Raw genomic sequence first — 21,293 nt, 5'->3', positions numbered from 1 at the left:
GGGGGGCGGGAGGGGGGGCGGGGCCACCGGCCGCCCAGCTGGGGCCCCTCAGGGCCACCGCGCGCTGAGGCTGAGCCTGGCGGGAGCCGCTTCAGCCCAGCAGGGCTGGGATCTGGAGCAGGGCTGGAGCTTGCCTGGGATCTGGAGCTTGCCTGGGATCTGGAGCTTGCCTGGGATCTGGAGCAGGGCTGTGCACCTGGTTGGCTCCCCGCATGTCCCGCCAGGCCGGGAGAGCTGTGGGGTAGGGAAGACCGGCCTGGCCAGGCTAGTGGTGTGGGGTACTTAATTATTCTATTGGCTTTTTACTTGTAGTTAAGAGTTTGCTTTAAATAGCGAAGTGTAGCTCAGTGATATGGTTAGCTGATTGACCCTTACTTGAAATGCAAAAACACGCAATGAAAACCTTGAAATTTCAACTGTCATTGTTTATTACTGTTTTGGCTACATTCTCTACAATTTCAGCAGCATTTTAGAGAGACAGTAAATGTTTCTTATATACAATGAAAACAAAATGGCTTGCAACATCAGAAACAAGAGCAACAGTTTAACTGTACAATACTAAATGAAAACCTGTGGTACTATAGCCTCCTTCTTCTGTAACATGGACAAAATTACATATAGGTATTCAGCCTCAAGAATGGGATAGTAAAAAGAATAGTGAACGGGGGAGAGATACAATGTTCTGAAAAATAAGTTTCTACCATACAAGGCAGTTAGAAAATGTTTCACATTTTAAAATATCTGTACAAGCCACAAGAAACATTTCCTTGTTGATAGGAACTTCCAGAAACAGAGAATAACCATGAGTAACTTCTACATCTAGTATCAATGCGCTCTGCAGGTTGAGAACGCAATAAACTGACTTAAAGAACTGTACTGTATATTGCCGACACAGATCTGTTTTACATGCCTTGATTGTTAATGAATTACCTATTCTTAATCTCTCTATAACGTACAGTTGACTTGCACTTAAGGAGGTCATTTGATTCTTTCACAGAAGTAAAAGCAACGTCATTTAGCAGCAATTAAAAGCGCCTTGAGGGAGACTTAAAAAAAATACAATATCCAATTAGAAAAAGCCATACTTTAAACATTTGTACAGGAATAAGTTGCTGAAATTTAACTGAAAATGTGACATCTGTACAACAATTTACAATAGAGCTAGAAGGGAATTTATCATTATTCCTGCATAGAACATTATACATGGCCTGTTTTGCATTTGGTTTCATACTGTTGCTTGCTTTTATCAGAAGCCTGGAAAGTTTCACAAGTTTCAATACCACAGCAAGTATAGTATTTTTTAGAAAACCGAGTGGATTTCAAAATTAGCAATCTATTTGAGAAATAAGTACCAGGAATTCCATATCACCCTTCCAATCTAAATTCAGTGAAATACCACCATGGTTTTGGAGGTACAAGCCTGAGTTGCCAAATAAAATACTACAATTTTATCTGAGGAATCTGATACAGAACATCTCTTTGACCATCTCACTCTCCTTCCTTTGGTTTCAAAAGATCAATGTCTTGTAAAGATGGCAGTTTGTTTAGTTTACAACCAGGCACAGAATTTTTCCCGTGTTTTCAAATTTGCGCACTACCCTTTTTTATTTAAATAATGAAAAACTACCCTTCATGTTAGAACTTTCCAGTATCAACCAAATGTACTTTAAGTATTAAAAAGATTATTTACAATGTTCCCCAGAAAAAACTAAAAACCTTTTCTTCAGTCTTAAACACAGTATACCTGTTAAGAGTGTAACAGGCAGTGTCATCCTTCAATGTTTAAAGGTATTTCTCAGAAGGGTACATTTATTCACAGTCCATGATCCATTCCAATCATACAAATGACACTATGTAACAGGACTTCAGCCTGAAAACACAGTTATCAAACTTGTCCTGTGTAAAAACACTCAAATGCTTTCAAGCTCAAGTCTGCATCTGGAAACTACGCAAAGGTATCATGCCATACTTCGGCTGGAGAAATTTCAGTACGAAATAATGCTTGAAGTAGGTGGTGTAGGGGATGCTGCTAGCCCAGTCATATGCAAGTTTCCTGAAGAATTTGATCTCCTCATATGAGGAAGAAGATAAGGATCATTAGCCAGCTGGTGGACATCGAATCTATCCTCTTTTCGGTATGCTAAACAGCGTCTGATAAAGGCCTAGGAAAGAAATGTAAAACATTACAATACTATTCCCAAATAATTATGTCTGCTTATAAGCAAACATGCATGTCCTCCAGGATAAACTGGTTCTGAACAAATTCATGTTTTTATGTAATTCAAATCATGACAGTGTAACATTTTACTACTGAGTCCAATGAAAAAATATAATGTCACAGCAGAAAAAAAAAATCAGCAAATTAATTGGCTTCAAATACTCACACTTCCAATGTGTATTTCCATGTTTAGGAACTATATTTACAAGTAAAACATGAGCATCTCACACAATTACAATGATGCATCCCTGAACAGCTTAGTAAAAACCAGCAGCAAACGTCAGAAGATTGAAGAAGTAGAAGCTCCATGGAACTTCTAAAACCTTTCAACTGTGTGGTAGATGAAGAACAGACAGAAGATGCAGGGACAGAATTTCAACACTTTAGTTGACCTTTGACAGCAGACATTGCCACATGTGCCATGACAGCATAGAGCAAAATATGGAATTTGGCAATGGTGGTTGCCATGTCCAATAGGCATTAGGTAACAAATAGACTATTTAAGAAACCACTACCTAGCTAGAACTCCTTTCCCAGGAAAAAAAAAACTTAATCCCATTTGCTTAAAAAATATTTAATCAATTGAAAAATTCTGTAGCTAGGACTGTTCTTGAGACACTACATTATCCTACGATTAGGTCCATACAATGTACGCCAATCACTTTGTGCTGAAAGTTTCTGTCAAGTCTTATGTCTAGCATACCCAGAACATTTGGTCTCCTGAGAGCTTGGGCTTCAACATTTAATGATAGAAAATCCTTAGTATTGCTACAGAACTGATTAGCACATCATTACTTAATTTAGAAATTAATTTAAAAGAATTACATATCTTTTATTTGATAAACCTGTTCAGCTCTTTGTTCTTTGCTCCAATTAAAAACTGCAGATTAAAGGAAAAAAAATCTGTGATAAAAGTTCCTAAGAATCCTGCTAGAATTTACTTCTATCATTTACATATCCAGCACGAACAACGCACAAAACAAAAATCATGCACATCTGTTAATATATATTCAGATGTTTGTGCATATTATGGATTTTAATGAAATTCTTCACAATAAATCCTTCATAATGAATGAATTGTTAAGATTTGTTTGCAATATACTCAGAGTAAAAGTTTGTGTCTAAAATGTTTTTAAAATGCTTCATGCTTCTGTGGCAGTGTGGACACATTACTGTAATGCAAAGGAGAACATTGCACAAAGTAGGAAAAAGTGAGGAAGATCAAAGGACAGTTACAGTCTGAAAACTAACTAACAACGTAATTTCAGGTTCCGTATTTATTTCATCTCCATGTTTTCCCAATCAGAATTTCAGTTTACAATCTGTTATTTTCCAACAGCCAGGCCTATAAATCTGAAAGGCAATTTGGATTCTACACAGTCATCATAAATAGAATGAATTTACAAGTTAGCTTGAAATTGTTTTATACCATTTTCACCAGAGAATAATTTCTCCCTCTCTCTTACAGCTATCGTGACAATGTTAATAAAAGTAGAGAACACTGAAAGCTTATTTTAGTCTTTCAAACAAACAAACAGAATATGGAATACACAGAGAATGTAAAATAAGTTGCCAATTTTCCATGCTGAACTGTCTACTCTTTCCCAATCTCCTCTATATAAAAAATTACTAATGACAAAGAAACACAAAGTTAAAGGACAGGGATATAAACTGTTAACATGTAATGTTATCAGTTATATGATGCATATTTGTCAACTGCATTCAAGGGACAGAATTTTTCCAAATAGGAATCAAGAAACAAAACCAGCAAATAAAAACCTCAACCAAACAAAAAACCCAGGACACACTACAATTCTTCAACCAAAAATCTCATAACCTTAACTGCAACTCGCTCACTAACATCACTTCTAGAGAATATAACCCATGGAAATACACCATGAATTGTAACAGCATACTTATGTACCCAAATGACTGACTTTCTTGGGAAGTTACAGCCTCTAGAAATAGGTTTCCTTTCCTTTATATCTTTAGAAGCTAAATCTTAACATTGCTGAATTTTTGCAGCTTGTGTCCCAGATCTAAGTATGTCTAATTAGTTGCCGAAACTTGAACAGGCATTCTACTATCCTGGCATTTTTTTCAATGAGCACATCTCTACTGCATCTGGCCATGAATGTATCTTTCAAAAACTGGGAGTTTTAAAAACTAGTAACACATATACAGTTTTCTTCCACATTCACAGACTTGGATTTGTGTTACGAATGCTCACAGCAGCAATCATTTGGGAAACCACCTTAAATCTGTTTCTGAATAGCTGGTCTATGGAGATGAGTTTGATACTAGATATGATTCAGAATAAGATTTTTAAATACACGAAACATTGCCATCCACACCTTTGTGGCAGATCAACTATTTTGGCAGTCTTACCTCCTGAATCAGCATAAACAGGATCTTACAGATTCTTAAGAATTTATCTTTCTAAACTCAGCTTTCAGTTAATACACAAATACTATGACCTTTCAAGGAGAAGAGTGTTATCAGGCATATCCTCCAGGTATTTGGTAGTCAAATAGTTCTTCAAGCCAATAAGGCTGCAGAGAATAACATTCACTATTTTCAGAAAAGCTCGTTACTGTTAGAAGTATTTCACAAGAACTTCTAGCGAGACAGCCTGAGTGAGACACATAAGCTCCTCTGGGAAAAAGCAAAGCAGACAATTTTTTAGGCGGCCTACTTTAAAAATGCTTGAAATTTTCTGGAAAACATATATATATATATATATAGTCTTGCCTTGAAATACATGATTTTGTGAAGTCCCCGAATAAGTTTGCTTAAATAAAAACATAAAAATACTAGTTCTCCATCATGATTCTCTATATGTTTAGTTACTCCATCACACAGCATTAAGTTAATTACACCTGAATCCTTTGTGATGAATGTTTTAACTGTTAATATGGAGTTCATATGAAAAGTTACCTTGGCTTCATTGCTTACAACAGGTTTCACAGGGAACTGAACTTCTGTGGCTTTTAATATTGTGTTTTCTTGTAAGATATCTTGCTGTGATTGATTGTGGCCAAATGGCTGAAAAATAAGCACATGATTTTCTTCATGAGAGTTATCCAACTACTCATAAACTTCATAAATATTTATGCTATAGTAAATTGTTGCAGTGTTAATACAAACTGCTAACTATTCTGTAAATAAGAAAGCTTCACTCCAGATTTTCTACATTTCTTGCAATATCAATGCACACCATCAAAAAGTAACACAAGTGATTTTCCACACAGATTCATGTCTTTATGACTATAATTCACATCTACCGGAATCAGACATTTACACTAGAACTCTTAACATTTTCAAACAACATTCTCCTTACCTTTCTACCATAAAGGCATTGGAAAAAGATTACTCCAACTGACCATACGTCAACCTTATTAGAAATCTTTGGTGGCTCCTTGCCAACTACGAAACACTCTGGAGGCAAGTACCTGGAAAACAAAATGCAAAACATGGATCTCAGTGTCTGCAAGTAGAAGTACAGCATCACTAAAACTTGTTCAAATATGAAATTATATAAACACTTCATGTACATATCTCTGACATTCTAACAAGATATTCTGACAACTGTACAGTTGCCTTATGAGCCACATTCCAACACCTTGCACGCCCACCAAAACTGACATTACAGGCATTCCAACACCTTGCACACCCATCAGAACTGACATTACAGTTTTTTATGTAGTCAGTCAGTCAAATAGAGGGTTTATTTCAAGCACAAATACTAACATTCTTTACTTAAATCAGTAATTATCACTTTTTTTTTTTTTTTAAATGGGATCCTAGGTTAAATAGGAACCTTCTCTATCTATCGGAGCAAGAAAAGATGAAAGCCACACAGGGTATTTTACAGCAAGACCCGGTTAGGAATCAAAGATAATGTAGCTGTGGCTTAAAGACCCTTTACTTAATTTTTTAGTAAGAGAGGACATTAACCAGAGGAGTATATGAGACAAAGATGATTGTTATTTCCATTCCTGTAGTTTGCAGGAAGCCATACTTCAAGAGCCGAAAGTTGAGGCAGTTCCTGTGCCATTTTTGAATTACAAAAGAACTGGTGAAATGGAACCTCCTTTAAAAACTAAATGAAACCTCCCAAACATATCAATATGGGGGCAGTTAAATATTATTGACTGTAGTATCTAGAACAGAAAAAGATATAAAAGTTGTTAGAGCAACTAAAACCCATTAGAGCAACTAAAACTCAGACATTCTTCCATCAACAGCACACAAGGCTTTCAAAGAAATTTTGAAGAAATATTTGTGGAAATGGAAATAAGCAGAAAAATGAGATAAGAATGTAACACAAATTTGAATTTCACACAGTATCACCAAATCTCTTCTGGAATACTCATGTACAATTCTGATTACAACAATCAAGAAAAATGAGCTTAAAGTGATGCAAGTGCAAAGAAAAATACTAAAATGATCTCAAGAATAGAGAGCCTACAACTCACGGGAAAAAAAATTGAAGGCTATAAAAACACCAAGGAGCAGTACTATGAGGGGAAACAACCTACTTCAGGGAGGACAGTACTGGCACAGGAACAAACAAGTATAAACTGGCCACAAATAAACAGAGTCTGTAAATTAGAGGATTAGGTTTCTAATGATCAGAGAACTGAGGTTATGGAACACACTTCATATCAGATTACTGGGGACAAAACATTAAATGTAATCAAACGCCTGTAAGTTTACAGAAGAGATTATGTGACCTAACTGCATGGAAAGACAGGTAGCCAGACCCAGCGACTGAGGAAACCCCTTCCAGAACTATGCTGCTGACAGTTTGTGCAATCTACTCTGAACAGACTCATCCCCCACCTCAAACTCACTCAAGATACTTCCTTCCTTAATGAAGATTTTATGCTTAGAGAAAGTGTGGATTCAAAATGCAAAGATTCATCGTGAACCTATAATGGTCACAGACCTTTTTTGATCTTAGTTTACAGCACCACTAGGTGCCTGTAGCATTTTAGATGAAATTGAAAGGCCAAAATTTTTTTACATACATTCCTACACTACAATATTTAAATTGTTGTTTAAATAGAAAGAATAGCAAAAGCCTAACACTTCCAAAATGCTTCGATTTGAACAATCATCTTTTTGCATCGTCTGCACATTGGTATTTGTGCAAGAGTATGTGTGTTTTCTTTTCTAAAGCATCTGAGGGAAAAGGCAAACATTTTATCACATGCAACTTCCAAATATGGGAAAAGTTGCAGAGGAAATGGAATGAAACTGGCTTCTCCATTTAGGGTTAGGTTTCAGCTCCTGACCCTGAGCTTGCTACAGGCAGAATGAAAAGAAAAAGAGAAATGAATTCACAAGTAATAACCTGGCCAATATAGGCTTTCTATTCCACCCACCCAGACACAGCTACCATGCACACAGGCTCAAAGAGCTACTGTGCCATGAAGAAGCTGTATCCTTAGAGAGCAAATTCTAGAAAGCTTTTCTGCAAGCAATGAAATGCTTATTGTCATTCCAGCTCTGTAGGCAGCTCTAAAACTTCAGGTTTTTGGACAAGCATGCAAGTGCACACAGAAAACAAATCAGAGCTGCTGAGCTGTCATTAACCTTTAAGATGGAAGAGTAAATACTCTTTTGTCCTAAGGAGGTTACCTGCTGGTAATCCCTGCTCTAAGATTTCCAAGGACTAAGCACCCACACTTAAATCATCATAGCTCTGTCAAACATCTTCAACCACCCGCAGCCAAAGATTAAACACCTGCTTCTTCAGGGAAACGATGTTTCCAAGTCATAGTGATCATCTACACATTTTTTTATACATCTATAAAACCAAACAACACATACTCACACTCTCTTATCTTACTTGTTATGTTACCATTCTAATACTTGGGAATATCAACATTCACAGCACTGCACAAAAATCTTTGTTTCTCATCCATGTTAGTATTTTTAATCCTAGCTCTCTCTCCAAATTGGCTTTGTAAGAGCTTTTATGAAATCTAAACAATGACCCAGAGTCTAAACAGCAAAATCAAACCAAGCATTACCAGTAAGTTCCTGCTCCCTGTGAAGTTAAATCCATTCCATCCACACCATAGCTATCATCATCCATTATTTTGGACAGGCCAAAATCCGTAATTTTTATTTCTCCACATGCTGTTCCATCCACAAGAAGGATATTACCTATCCAGGGGAAAAAAAATACTTACTTAAAAAAGATAATAGAATGCTTTATTGTCAAAACCAGGTACAATTTTCAGAAATATCTAACTTCATGAAGGTTAAGTGACAACTTTACATCATCTTTATATCCTCAAGTCCACAGTAACTTGACTATGACACACTTCAGTGCAGTCTTGGGAACTCTAGGTTATCATCATGATCTCAAATGGCTTCCTCAGCTGGGAAGCAGCTGGACAGTGAGGAAATATCAAAATGTAGTAATAAAACACCAAAACATAGCAGCATATCAGTTACAATCAAGTTTCACATTTTTCTGCACAGAATATATCCTACACTATGGGTTTCAGGGTTTGCATATGCCACAAAATTGTGCCAAGAAACTGCTGCCATACTATGAATCGTACTCCATGCATCAAAGTTGTGCAATAATTTCTTGATGTGAAAGTTATTTGATAAAGTTCCTCTGAGAACAGAAATTAATGAGACTAAGAATACACTCTGTACAATTCCATAATATGCCAGAAATCTGTATGAACAATTTATTATACAGCAGCAAGCAAACAGGCTGGCACTGAGTTACATTACAAACCCCACACCTGGAAGTGTAGCAGACTAAAGTACATAAAGAATACAAGCATCATTCATGCAAGGTGGTAAAACAAAGGCATGGAATCAAGACAGAATATATCGTTTATGACAATGCTTATTATTAATTGTAAAGAATACTTCTGTAAAGTCCTGTTTTGAAGTGCTTATGCTAGGATGCTGAAAGTGATTGATTACCTATTTCAATCCTTCACAGGTTAAGAAATACCCAAGGGAAAAATTATTTACACACCAGCATTCCACAACGATCAGACAGGACTGAGTCAACTAATGAACTGATTACAGTGCTAAATACCAGTATATGCATCTATGTGCTATATGATTTTTTTTTACAAATTCAAATCAACATAATATGAAGCAGAAAAGTTACGACAAACTTTTTTCCAAAGAAAAGACAGATGATTTTGGCAATAGAACTAGAAAGAAAAGTACACGCTTTTTTCAGTTGCTTACAATAAGCTTGACATACAAAGGTAATTTTGGTATTTCCAGGCACGAATTACAAAGAAAATAAAGGATGATAAAAAAAAGGTTACATTTTCAATCGTAACATTCCTCATTTACCTGGTTTAAGATCATAGTGTATAATAGGGGGCTTGATCTCATTGAGATACCGTAGTGCATTTACTATTTGCATTACAATGGACCTAGCTTCCTTCTCTGACATCAATTTATGTTGCTTGAGATAGAAATCCAAGTCATTGCCTTCACAGTATTCTAACACCGTGCAAAACCTACAGCAGAATTCAGAGAGACAAAATTAAATAACATATCAAACTGCACAATGAGAAATGGAGATGTGACAACCCAGTTTGATACTGGCAAGTTTAAGAATGGCTGCCTGAATATTGAACTATATGAATGAAATTGTTAATAGAACACATGGCATAACTATTGGCTTACGGAAACTGACATCAATCAGAATATTCATACTTACCAAAAGAGAAAATGCATCCATACTGAAGAGAGGTTAACAAAACCCCCCTCCACTTATTTATGTAGGCTTGTTTCTAAATAGAAAAATATATTCACTGTTCCTTAAGATGTGCCATCATTTCATGCAAAGAGGTGCAGCCCTGTGACTATGGGCTACACTTAGGGTGATAAATGCTTCTGATGTCATTTAATCTTGGAAACTTGTCTAAGCTACAGCAACCTTTCAGAGCTGCTCTGCAGCAGCCCTTGCTCTACCCAAAAATATTACAGCACATCCCTTACACCCTCACGACATCCTGTAGGGCTTGCTAGTCAAGTGTTGCAAAACTGTTTTCAACACTTCATAGAAGGTCTGCAATATTTAGCTGAAAGAAAATCCTGCAACTAGTGTGTTTGGGGTTTTTTTTGTTGTTTTTGTTTTTTGTTTTTTGTTTTTTTTTTTAATGTCCCCTCAAGGAAACCCTAAATGCTTTGGCTGAAAGCAAGAACATACTTTTGTTCAAATAATCTTCATTTCTGTTTATCTAGTACACACCACTAAAATCCTTGCCAAGTTCTAGAAAATGTATCATTTTATGTACTTACGTATCTGTATCCAGGGAGAAGTAGTCATACAGTTTAACTATCCGGGGGTGATCCAGTTCTTTGTGTATTCTATACTCTCTGCAGGCATGTCTAAAAGAAGACGGATATATTAACCTTCTACAAACAATAAAATGCTATTCAATTTAACATATGAAGCGTAAGTCATTAATATTTACTTGTGGTAGTTTTCTTTCTTTTCATCCCTCCAGCTTTTGTTAAGCTGGTGAATCTTCACAGCAGCATATCTTTGTTCATAAAGATCAAAAGCCTAAAAAAGAAACCCAAAAATATGGGAAAGTTATAACCAAAGATGATAAAAATAACACCCAATAAAGAGAGGAAAAAACCTGGCATTTAATTCACAAGTCTATTGTAATGTTACCTCTCTCCACACGTTAATCGAAGTTTGCTCAACCAGTGTTTAAAGAGTATACTACATTACAATCCTTCTGCTTATTTAGATTCCCTCCCTCCCCTCAAAAATGAAATGTAAAAATATATACGTGGCTCAAACATCAGATATAGCAGACCCAACACACTCTACCTTGTATACTTCACTGAAGCCACCTCGGCCAAGTAAATGGAGTAACAAATACCGTTCATTCAATGTGGGGTGATCTTTAAATCTACAGAGAGAAAAAAAAAAAGATTTAATTCTAATTAAGTTATACAAATAAAGAGTCTAAAATGTAAACGTCTTAGCATTACTTCTCAAACGGAGGTTTCTTTTTACTAGCAGTATTTAATATGCTGACACCGTGACTAACCTTATGGCAAACAATGTGACCGATTTCATACTTTTTGACTATTCTGTGTACAAGTGCTATCACAATACCATTGTCAAATCAGTCAATTCTGGTAAACTTTTTGTTATTTCTTTCTATTTTTGCCAGAAAAACATCCTTAAATTTAAACATGTGGTACACGGACACTTTCTTTGTTGTGCCAAATTTTAAAGCAGCCTCAAACTTCAGCTTTCTGGAACAGACAAGGAGGGTATTCTTCCCATTTCACATCAAACAGGACCATATCTGTTGAACATACCTGCTTCTTTTTAACAAAAATGAATTCTATATAACACTAAGAAGTTAACAAACAATGAACAGCAATATGGGGAAAACACACCAAAGGACTGACTATCTGCTTTTACTCTAATCAAAACCAAGAAAACACTCCTTCCAAACACAAAATGATGCTGTGGGACTGAGCAAAGGACCATAGTCTCCTGAAATGTGCTGAAGACAAAAATACATCCTTCCATCCAACCAGGGGAAGGGAAGCGAATACTCACCATATTCCTAATGCAATGATAAGACAAATACACTCATGAATCTAGGGCCAGCTGCCAATTAAATTCCATAGAAAACTTTAAGGAAGGGTTTAGAGCTAGTCTGGCAATAGGCTATCCCACCCTTCCATGTTCCCTACAGTTCTGGAGGCATGGTCATAGCTAGTAAAGTGTTTGAAGGAAAATGCATATTCTTGCTTTCTGTGCCCCTTAAAAAATAAAGCTTTCCCTTTCCTCACTACGAAAATACATATTTCAATGTTAAAGGAATTTCTTTACAAAATCCTGAACAGTAAGTAATGCACTCAGAAATAACAAATTTAGAGAGAGCAACATTAGGCAATTGATGTCATCTGACCAGTAGCTCAATTCTTTAAAACCACACTTGACAAATTTAGATTCTTATTTTCTTAGTCCTTCTATTACATGTATGCTTCTAGTAGGGCCAATCTTGTGAACCTTACCACCTCCCCTCTCCACTGCTGCTTTTGCGACCGTGTGTGGCTCTCCATGGCTCAGGACCTGCACCTTGCAGGTAGTCCCAGCATCACACGGACTCTAAATCCAGACAGTGAAACCCTAACCCACACTCTCAACTTGTCCTGTTATCCCAGTGCAGTGGGGTAAAGATCACACGCAGACATACAAATTTACCCATCTCTAAACTGGGCAATTTTCCTATGGCTGGAAATACTTCCTATGTCAAGGCTGGAACCCTGAACAGGTGAGTCTGCTGCCTACTGCATATGGGACACTTGGGGAGGGCGTACATGAGCAAGAGATGTAGAAGGGAATGTTGCTAGAACAAGAAAGAGGGCTCCGCATCTGGAAGCTGAAAACCCAACAGGATTTGAGTCAGGACCCAACAGCTGCTCTACTTCAGAACCCTCCCTCTTACCAAGTGCCGAAGTTGCCAAGATGTGTTAGTAAAAACTGCAGGGACCCAGACCTAAAATACCACTCCACTGCTTCTATATTCTACATTATGAGTGTAAGCTGCAGCTTGGCCACTCCGTAAACCCTCAAGTCTAAACTCCCACAAAACCACAAACACACAGCTTAAAGCTTTTTGTTCTGTACCATGAAATGTGTCAACACTGACTGCAGAAAATGAGCACTGAAACTGCAGTATTCTGCTTGTCCATGACCTGGAACTCTGCTTTCAACTGGGACTGTAATTTGGACATTCTCTGCCCCACATATGAAATGTTTACACAGTCAAAGCCTGTCCTTTTTCTGTGGCATTTACTACTTCATGAAGGATACCCCCCCCCCTTTTTTTTTAAAAAAAAACACCTTCTTTTAATGCAAATATATAAGATTAAAAAAGGTTATAATTTAACCTGCAAAGAATGGCTTGTTTATTTGTTGTAGGGCATTTATTTTTAAAAGAAAGTATTCTGCCATTGAATTCCAAGCATCAACAGCCACTATTTTTCACATCCAAAATACAACACCAGTTTAGCTACCAATTAGCACTAAATGGTAACAAAAATTTTCTGTATTCCTGCAGGGTAGGTATGGGGACCACTGAAACAACTGAGCACAATTTCACATCTTGTTGCTTTAACATTTAAGTATTTCTGTATATATAATTCTACTGTGTCTAAAAAGTAAAAAAAATAAAGTTGAATCCTGAAGTCTTAAGGCTACTGTTTCACAAATATTTACTACCGCAGAAAGAAAGAAGCCCAGTCCCATCATCTCCTTCCCCCTGGCTGCTCATTCCATCCTTGCATTGCCCTCTCTCCTCACAGCAGCACAAAACATTTCTGCAGCTGGGGCAAAGAACTACACAAGGAAATTGATCTGGGGTTAAAATGAATCCAGAAAAAGAAACCACAGGAGCTGGTTTTCACAGAATCACAGGATGGTCAGGGTTGGAAGGGATCTCTGGAGACCATCTAGTCCAACCCCCTGCTCAAGCAGGCTCTCCTAGAGCAGGTTGTACAGAATGAGAATGACATCCAGGTGGCTTTTGAATGTCTCCACAGAACAAGCCTCTGCAACCTCTCTGGGCAGCCTGCTCCAGTGCTCCGTTACCCTCAAACTAAAGAGGGTTTTCCTCATATTCAGGTGGAACTTCCTGTGTTGCAGTTTGTGCCCACTGCCCCTTGTTGCTTGCCACTACTGAAAAGAGCCTGGCCCCATCCTCCTGACACTTGCACTTAAGGTATTTGTAGACAGTAATAAGATCACCTCCTCCAGTCTTCTCCAGGCTAAACAGGCCCAGGTCTCGGCTCTTCCTCATAAAGGAGACACTCCAGTCCCCGAGCCATCCTCATCACCCTCCGCTGGCCCCTCTCCAACAGAGGAGTCCTGTCACACTGTCTCTCTTGAACTGGGAAGCCCAGCCCTGGGCACAGCACTTCAGATGCAGCCTCACCAGGGCAGAGCAGAGGCGGCAGGATCACCTCCCTTCACCTGCTGGCCACACTCCTCTTAATGCACCCCAGGATCCCAATGCATCCAAGGTTTAACTTGGATCAATTTCCAGTGTCTATTTAGTAAAGACGTTGCCATTGCAAGCATGTGAAAGGAAAGAGGGCAAGGGCATACGTAGTCAGGGAGAAGCAGAACCAGTTACTTCCATGCAACAGTGTCATCTTAAAGTGCTGGTGAAACCATAGTGTTAGTGTTCGCGTTTGCCGTAACGGAAAACAGACTGGGTTTTGTTAGTTATGCAATTATTACTTTCAAATCTACATAGTAATAGCTAATCTTAAATAAAAATTTAACATGATGATATATTGCCATGCAAGCTGAAGTACAAAGCAAAATTTAACATAACCCATATTTTTAATACTATGTACCTGTACCAAGTAGGAATGAAATTACAGTGCAACAAAACCAAAGCTAATTTTAACTGCATAGTGAAATTGCTGCTGTTGCATCAAACACCCCCGCCATTTTCTTGCATTAGTGTCAGCTAAGTGAATTGCATTAGGTTCCCTTACAAGTATTTTTTTCAGCCTAGTAAAATCATCTAGCAATTTTTAGCTCTTCTGCAGTATAAGCTGTGTATGTACGTTATTTCTTACATATTCAACAAAACCATTAGTAAGTTTACCAAATTATAAGCAATTCTATTTTTTTTAAAGTTTAGGTAAGTTGGTGTTTAAAATACATAAACAAAGAGAACCAAAGAACAACTTATGAGCGAGCCCCTCCTCTCTAGGTAGAATGTGATTTTAGAGCCTTACTTTAAAAACAGACATGCAAAACTAAGACAGTAAGTCTCTTACTGTGAATTATCTTCATTATTTATTCTTTTCAGTTCTCTTATGTGAAGATTCCTAACTCTTTCCAAACGTTCAAGTTCTGCTTGTATTTCAGCTTCTTCCTGCAAATGAAAAGAATGAAATATAAAAGCTCATTTACTCCCCATTTGAAAAGGATATTTTTACCCCTGCATCAATACTAGTGGTGATGGAGGAACATTACATTACAAAACCCTGCTGAACTAGAAGAAAAGCACTGCTTTTCTCTTAAAGCCAGAAAAATTCAGAAAGATAAGGCAAAAGCCTGTTTCAAGGAACCTTTCTGTCCATGAACCCACAGGTAATGGGATGCTCACAGTTTTGTTCTGCACTGTAGGGATGCTATTTGCAATGATAGGCAGCTGGGTTTTGTACCTCAGCCAAGGAGAGAAATTATCTGGGAAGCGGTCTGAAATTGATGTACAAAGAAGAAAAAACAGATATGTGCAGTTATAGATTTTGTACAAACCGACAAATTAAGAAAAGACATTTAAAATATTTTCAAGCTGAAGTGCAAATCAAAAAGAATAAAAGAATGTTATTACAGCAGAAATGTTAAGGTGTTGATACAAAACACCAAACCCAAGCTAATTTAAAAATATTTTCCCATTTGTACCTTATTAAAATTACAAATGCAGAATATGTATTGTCTAAGATTGAATGCAATTTCAAAAGAAGCGTGTCAGGTATGAGCACATTCCCTAACTAATTTCAGCACTTAAAATTATCTCATCTTTATGCTACATATTAGGGAACACTGGAACAGTTGTTTATTCAGATTCTCTATAAAAGGAAAGAACTCACAATGCCTGGTTTGTGGAAACCTATGTATCTATACTCGAAGTAAAAAATGTATACTCATTGAAAGACATTGTAGAAAGGGTTGTATCGATATCAGAGTTAGTACCTCTAGAACTTGGAAATTTGAATAAAGGGGAGACAAAATTAGTCCATATCAGAAAGCTCACCATTTTGGAATTATTCTAGCTGAAAAGGAAAAAGAGGGCCTGGCATCTGATACGTATTTTTTTAGTAGCAGTGCCAGTGGAAGCAATGCCCCACATCATCTCTTGTTACTTTGGCACAGCCTCTTGTACAGCCACACGATGAACCAAACTGGAAAACTAATCAGTCTTTTCTTTTTTTAAAAAAAAAAAAAAGAAAAAGAAAAAAAGCAAGCCTCAAAAACCTATACATATTTGGTTTTGGAAAGAATCTAGATCAGTTCTACAATCCAATTTACACTGTGACTGCACAATCTGGTGGTGCTGGTAAAAGCAACAGGGCAACAAGTCATGGCACAAGGGGATGAAGATGGAAGTCAGCAGAGGGCAGAGAAAATGCTGTAAAGCTGGTATTTCCAAACATTGTATATTATAAAACCACATCCTGAAACACCAACTGTATTTATATAAATCTAAACCATGCATTACATATCACATTTCCAATGAGCTGAGGAGTCCAGACTGGATGATTTCAGTGGATATCCTGAATCCCTCCCCATAAGCTAAGGAAAAAACCTCTCATCCCAAAACAAGACACTAGATGAACATCCATTCAGAACACAAAAATAAAATTCCTAATAATTTAAAAGCTGTACTAACTAACACTAATCTGCTAGCAGATCTGGGTGGACCATTTGCTTTTCCTAACACATAATGCGAAGGGCTTTTTTCCTCTTTATACAATGTTAAACTCTTCTTTTTTTATATATGTATTTAGATTTATCCTTGCAGTTCTCTGTTAAATACCCTGATATGCAGTTCCCCATAACCCAATAGTCCTTTATAAAGAATTCTAGCCCTTCTCCCCCTGCAAAAGGCCACACACTTCTACACACACAATTGTCTATGTTCTTCCCAAAGGCTGACAAAAAAAATCCATCAGTTATGCCTCTTTTGGGCTTTTTTGTTCATATATTATGCAATTCAGTGGTTCTCAAAATGTGGTTCATAGGCCAATGTTAGTCCAAAGAGAACTGGCTGGTTGCATTGTTTCCAGCTGTTATTTAGGACACTCAGGCTGTGAATACCTTTAAGCAAGAATGAACCAGCTTAGCTGCCTCAGGTCACTGCTATATAAAAGGAAGTGAGAAAACAAGAGCCTCTCTCCAGGACCAAAGCTGCTAGCTGGAAAAGAATTTCCTGGGGAGCAGAAGGAAAAGAAAACTGGTGGTGGCAGCATGTACAGGGCACCAAAAATAAGAGCACCAGTAAAGCATCTGGAGAGTGAAAAGGAAGAGGAGCAGACAGTAAAACAGCATATGCAGAAGGAAAGAAGAAAAAAATGTAACCAGCCAAGAAGCACTAGGAAAGAAATACAGCCACGTAAAAAGAAAATTGTTTTTCTTAGTTTAGAACAAAATCTTTATCGCACATAAGAATTAAAATGCAAGTATGTATTTTTATTATTATTTTCAGATCTATTCAAACATGATTTGCTAATAAATAACGTTTGTTTCCCCTCTGGCATTTGTTCAAGGAAGTTCCTTCTTATACTGACTATCCCGGCACTGATGTTCAAGGTGAAAACAAAATCCAGGTATTAAACAAATTTGTAACAGCTTCCTTCATATGTCACTTGCAATTTCCATTAGATTTCAAAAAAGTTCAAGCACGGAAAAAAAACCCTACAGAATTTCATGTGAAGCTGGTGCTATTTCTAAAGCATTAACAATGAAGAACTATGTGGGCAGTCTACTCCACTAGCACCAACCAAGTTCATATGCAGATTCCCTACCACATATTCAAGTACTTTCTTGTCATATACTTTAGAAACAGCATCGGTGTTCTCAAGGGGCCCAGTTCAATTTATTACAGTAGGATTCTTAACAAATGACTTGTACATTTGATGAGAACAGACCTGAAACAGACCCTTGAAACATTTCAAGGCGAAAACCACTATGACCTGGTTTTGACTGAACACCTCAAGAACTACCGCTCAGCAGACAACGGTACTTTCCTTTCACACTCGAGGTATTTCTGCCTGTTTCAACTTTCATTCCTTTTCACAGGTTATTCCTCAAAAGCTTGAGTAAGCAATAGTTTGTTAATATCATAATTATCTCATTACACAGATTTATTAGAATGATGGGCTTCAAGAAAAAAGTGCTGCTTTTTTTTTTCAGAAGTAAAAAACTGGAGTAAAATACCTGACTGAAAAAATAATTTAAGACACAGAGAAAAAGACTTTTCATAAAAGCAGGAAAATTCTATTCTCTCTTACAATAGGTAGCATGCTAAATGACAACAACTGAAATGGATACTGTAGATGATCAAAACATTAGATTGATTCAGAAATGAAATGGTTTGTAAATTCAATCTTTTTAAAGATCAAAACCTAAAGTTAAAAAGCCCATATATAAAACTTGGCTGACACCACTTCCTCAGCCCTGAAACAAGAGCAGTATTGGTGGCATCATCACTGTTACCACTGTTAGAAGGATTCAAGGAATCAGTACAGTGTTACACTGGATGGAGTCACTACTGCTCCCCCGTACTCCCAAGCATTCACGCCAAGTTGCACCCAAAACCAAAAAACAAAACAAAAGCACCACTATCAGGCATAAAATTGTCCAGCACTTTTAGTATTACATTTTCTAATCAGATAGCTCTCAATAAGCCCTCTTCTTATTTTGGTAATATTAGTTTTTACAGATTTAGGCATGGTCAAAAAAATCTTAGAATAACAGACCGTACACATACCTTTTTGAGATGTCCTAATCGAAGTTTGAAAATTTCTTCCTGTTCATGATACTCTGCTAAAGTCAAACTGAAAAAACAAACACGTAATTATAGCTTTTATATAACTGTAATCAAAACAATAGCATTCTTACTCAAATACTACAGTAATAATTAACATAAGATACTGTATTTACTACCACAATACTAAGTCTACCTTTTTGTCTTTGTTTCTAACTTCAGGGTCAAAACATACTTACAGAATGCCTCTGTGTCTAGTATTCTGGAATACTAACTGCCTCTCCCACTGGACCATTTCTCTTCTCTCAGACAGCCTGTTAGAATACCTGGGTGCATCCTAAATCATATCACCATACCAGTATTTTAGCTGATGCTACTTCACTGTTTGGTTTTGAACTCTAAAACTTAACAAACCAAAGGATGGAGATCCAGAAACCAACTAGACAAGACTGCTAACACTGGATTTTTGAGCTGTGATTTAAAGAACTTTGTGTAAAACCATACATTCCAAGTTCACTAACGCTACATTTTACATGAGACCACAAATTCAGTTTTGAATTGGCATGCGACTCTTGCTTGTTCTCTTTTCATCTCCCTTTGAGAAAAGATTCCTGGCTACAATTAATTCACTGGTCCCTCGCTGTCTGTAGACTTGCTAGGACACAAACTCGGTTATCATTCAGAGGATCTCGACTGTTCATATGGATTAGTAACTAAGAAACCCATGAACTGACTGCATGCAATATTCATCTGACAAATGAACAGAAAACACACAGAGGACAAACCACCAAAGAAAAGAAACTGAAGAGACTTCAGGTTCCAGGGAAGAAACCATATGCGCGTGATGAAGGGAAACAGGGGATGGGGAAGGACAAAGAGGTATGTTCCCCTTTAAAGGATTCACACAAATCCCTACAAACAAACTAAAATTAAACATTTTATAGTTTTGCCTAGATCTACTATTTCTTGCTTGATGTAAAACTAAAACTAATAGCATATGTTTTCACAAAGTCCATGTTTTAGCAGGTTGAATTATCAACTGTCCTGGGAAGGTAAGTTACACAAAGTGTTTGGAAGGCTATACACACTGTCCATATTGCAAGTCTAAGGAACTGGAGTGTCTTGAGAATCACCAGTAGTTTATCCAGAAGTGAAGGACACCAATTCAGATTTATGCAAGTGCTAACTTCAGTAGAATTTGCAGAAGCCTTAATAAACTGTAAGACTTCTTCCTCCCTTTTAAATTTATATGAAGTTCACCATTATTTTTCAGAATTCTAAACCCTGTTATTTACTGGGTCTCAAAAGTTGTTATGGAGTGCATCTTTTCAGGATAGAACTTGGTCGTTCTGAAGCTTTCACAGAGCTCCTTCCTATTCCAGATTTCATAAATACTGAATTTTGCTGCCCCTTTTCTGACCTGGCCAGGACAGAAGCTTGAGTTCACCAGATAATCTCCATGAATATTAGTGAAATTGCTGGATTCTTTTCTGACTGCAGCATCTAAATTTCCAGCAACCTGGAAACAGCTTCACAAGATTGTAGTTATTTCATCAACCTTCTGGTCTATTAACGTATAGAAAAAACACCCAGATCAGGTGACAAAAGCACCACCACCACATCCTGTCAGAATCTGAGAAGGAAGCGAACTTTCCTTTTAAGAAGCATCAAACATAGTTAGCCTGCACCTTTTTTTTCTACTGGAATAAAAAGCAGCCTTGTATTCCAGTCAACATGCATCCCCAAACACTCTGAAGGCAATAGAGTGAGGAAATTTGCCTCTCCAAGAAAGGCAAAAGGTCCCTTAGTACCAGATTTTGGGACCAAACATTTGTATTATTTTCCTGGCAGAATCTCCTCTGGGTTTAGATGATTTACGCTACATTTTAAAAAAGGCATTAAAGCAAATGTGAAATGGGGTGTCTCAATAGTGAAGAAAGCCAGCAATGCATTCTCTGCACAGTTCGAACAACAGCAAGAAACCTAAGAAAACAACGCTCTAATTCCTGCCCTACTACATCTGCTAGCCCTATCAAAGACAGCACCAAGGCCACGCTAGGCAACTCACAGTGGCATCCCTGACATTGTTTCAATACTTCTACTCAAACAGCGAACTACTCTAACATGGATTAAGTTCTCAATTAAAAAAGGCAAAGGATCAATGTCAATGTGTACGAGGTTGAGTATTATTCTTTCCAGATTCCCGCCTGCAGTATAAATTACAGGTTTGTGTGTTTCCAGAAACACAGATAGTAAAATTTGTCTTCTCAGGAAGAAGAGCATTTTGGTGGCTTAGCAAAGCTGAACCACAAGTAAAACACATTGAAAATACAAAGTTTATGACACGACCTTCCAGATTTTTCATTGAACGCAGAGAGCCCTAAAACCACAGATCCCCTGAAAACTAACATAATACAGAAAATCTGGTCCTTTTTATAAAACCTCAGCTATCTGCGCAGAGTTACGACAAAGTGCCTAGACAGCTCTAGCAAGTAATGCCTTCCAAAAAGTTCTTAAACAGC

At 37.3% G+C, this 21,293-nt stretch overlaps 1 protein-coding gene across 7 annotated transcripts in view; it reads right to left on the bottom strand.

The window, feature by feature from the left end:
• Positions 1 to 404: 404 nt before the first annotated feature.
• Positions 405 to 21,293, bottom strand: part of TLK1 (tousled like kinase 1) — a 91,529-nt gene continuing 70,640 nt past the window's right edge. For all 7 annotated transcript variants that reach the window (XM_055812088.1, XM_055812086.1, XM_055812083.1 and 4 more), the window contains 10 exons: positions 18,775 to 18,841; positions 15,056 to 15,153; positions 11,067 to 11,148; positions 10,699 to 10,790; positions 10,523 to 10,612; positions 9,566 to 9,735; positions 8,260 to 8,395; positions 5,559 to 5,670; positions 5,156 to 5,263; positions 405 to 2,162 (listed from right to left, as the gene is read on the bottom strand). In XM_055812088.1, the coding sequence (XP_055668063.1) occupies positions 1,986 to 2,162; positions 5,156 to 5,263; positions 5,559 to 5,670; positions 8,260 to 8,395; positions 9,566 to 9,735; positions 10,523 to 10,612; positions 10,699 to 10,790; positions 11,067 to 11,148; positions 15,056 to 15,153; positions 18,775 to 18,841 (1,132 nt within the window). In that variant the 3' untranslated portion in view covers positions 405 to 1,985. The remainder of the gene's footprint in view (positions 2,163 to 5,155; positions 5,264 to 5,558; positions 5,671 to 8,259; positions 8,396 to 9,565; positions 9,736 to 10,522; positions 10,613 to 10,698; positions 10,791 to 11,066; positions 11,149 to 15,055; positions 15,154 to 18,774; positions 18,842 to 21,293) is intronic.

The sequence above is a fragment of the Falco peregrinus genome, chromosome 8, assembly GCF_023634155.1.
Source record: "Falco peregrinus isolate bFalPer1 chromosome 8, bFalPer1.pri, whole genome shotgun sequence".
In the NCBI taxonomy this organism is placed as follows: Eukaryota; Metazoa; Chordata; class Aves; order Falconiformes; family Falconidae; genus Falco; species Falco peregrinus.
This window is presented reverse-complemented; position numbering and strand designations above follow the sequence as displayed.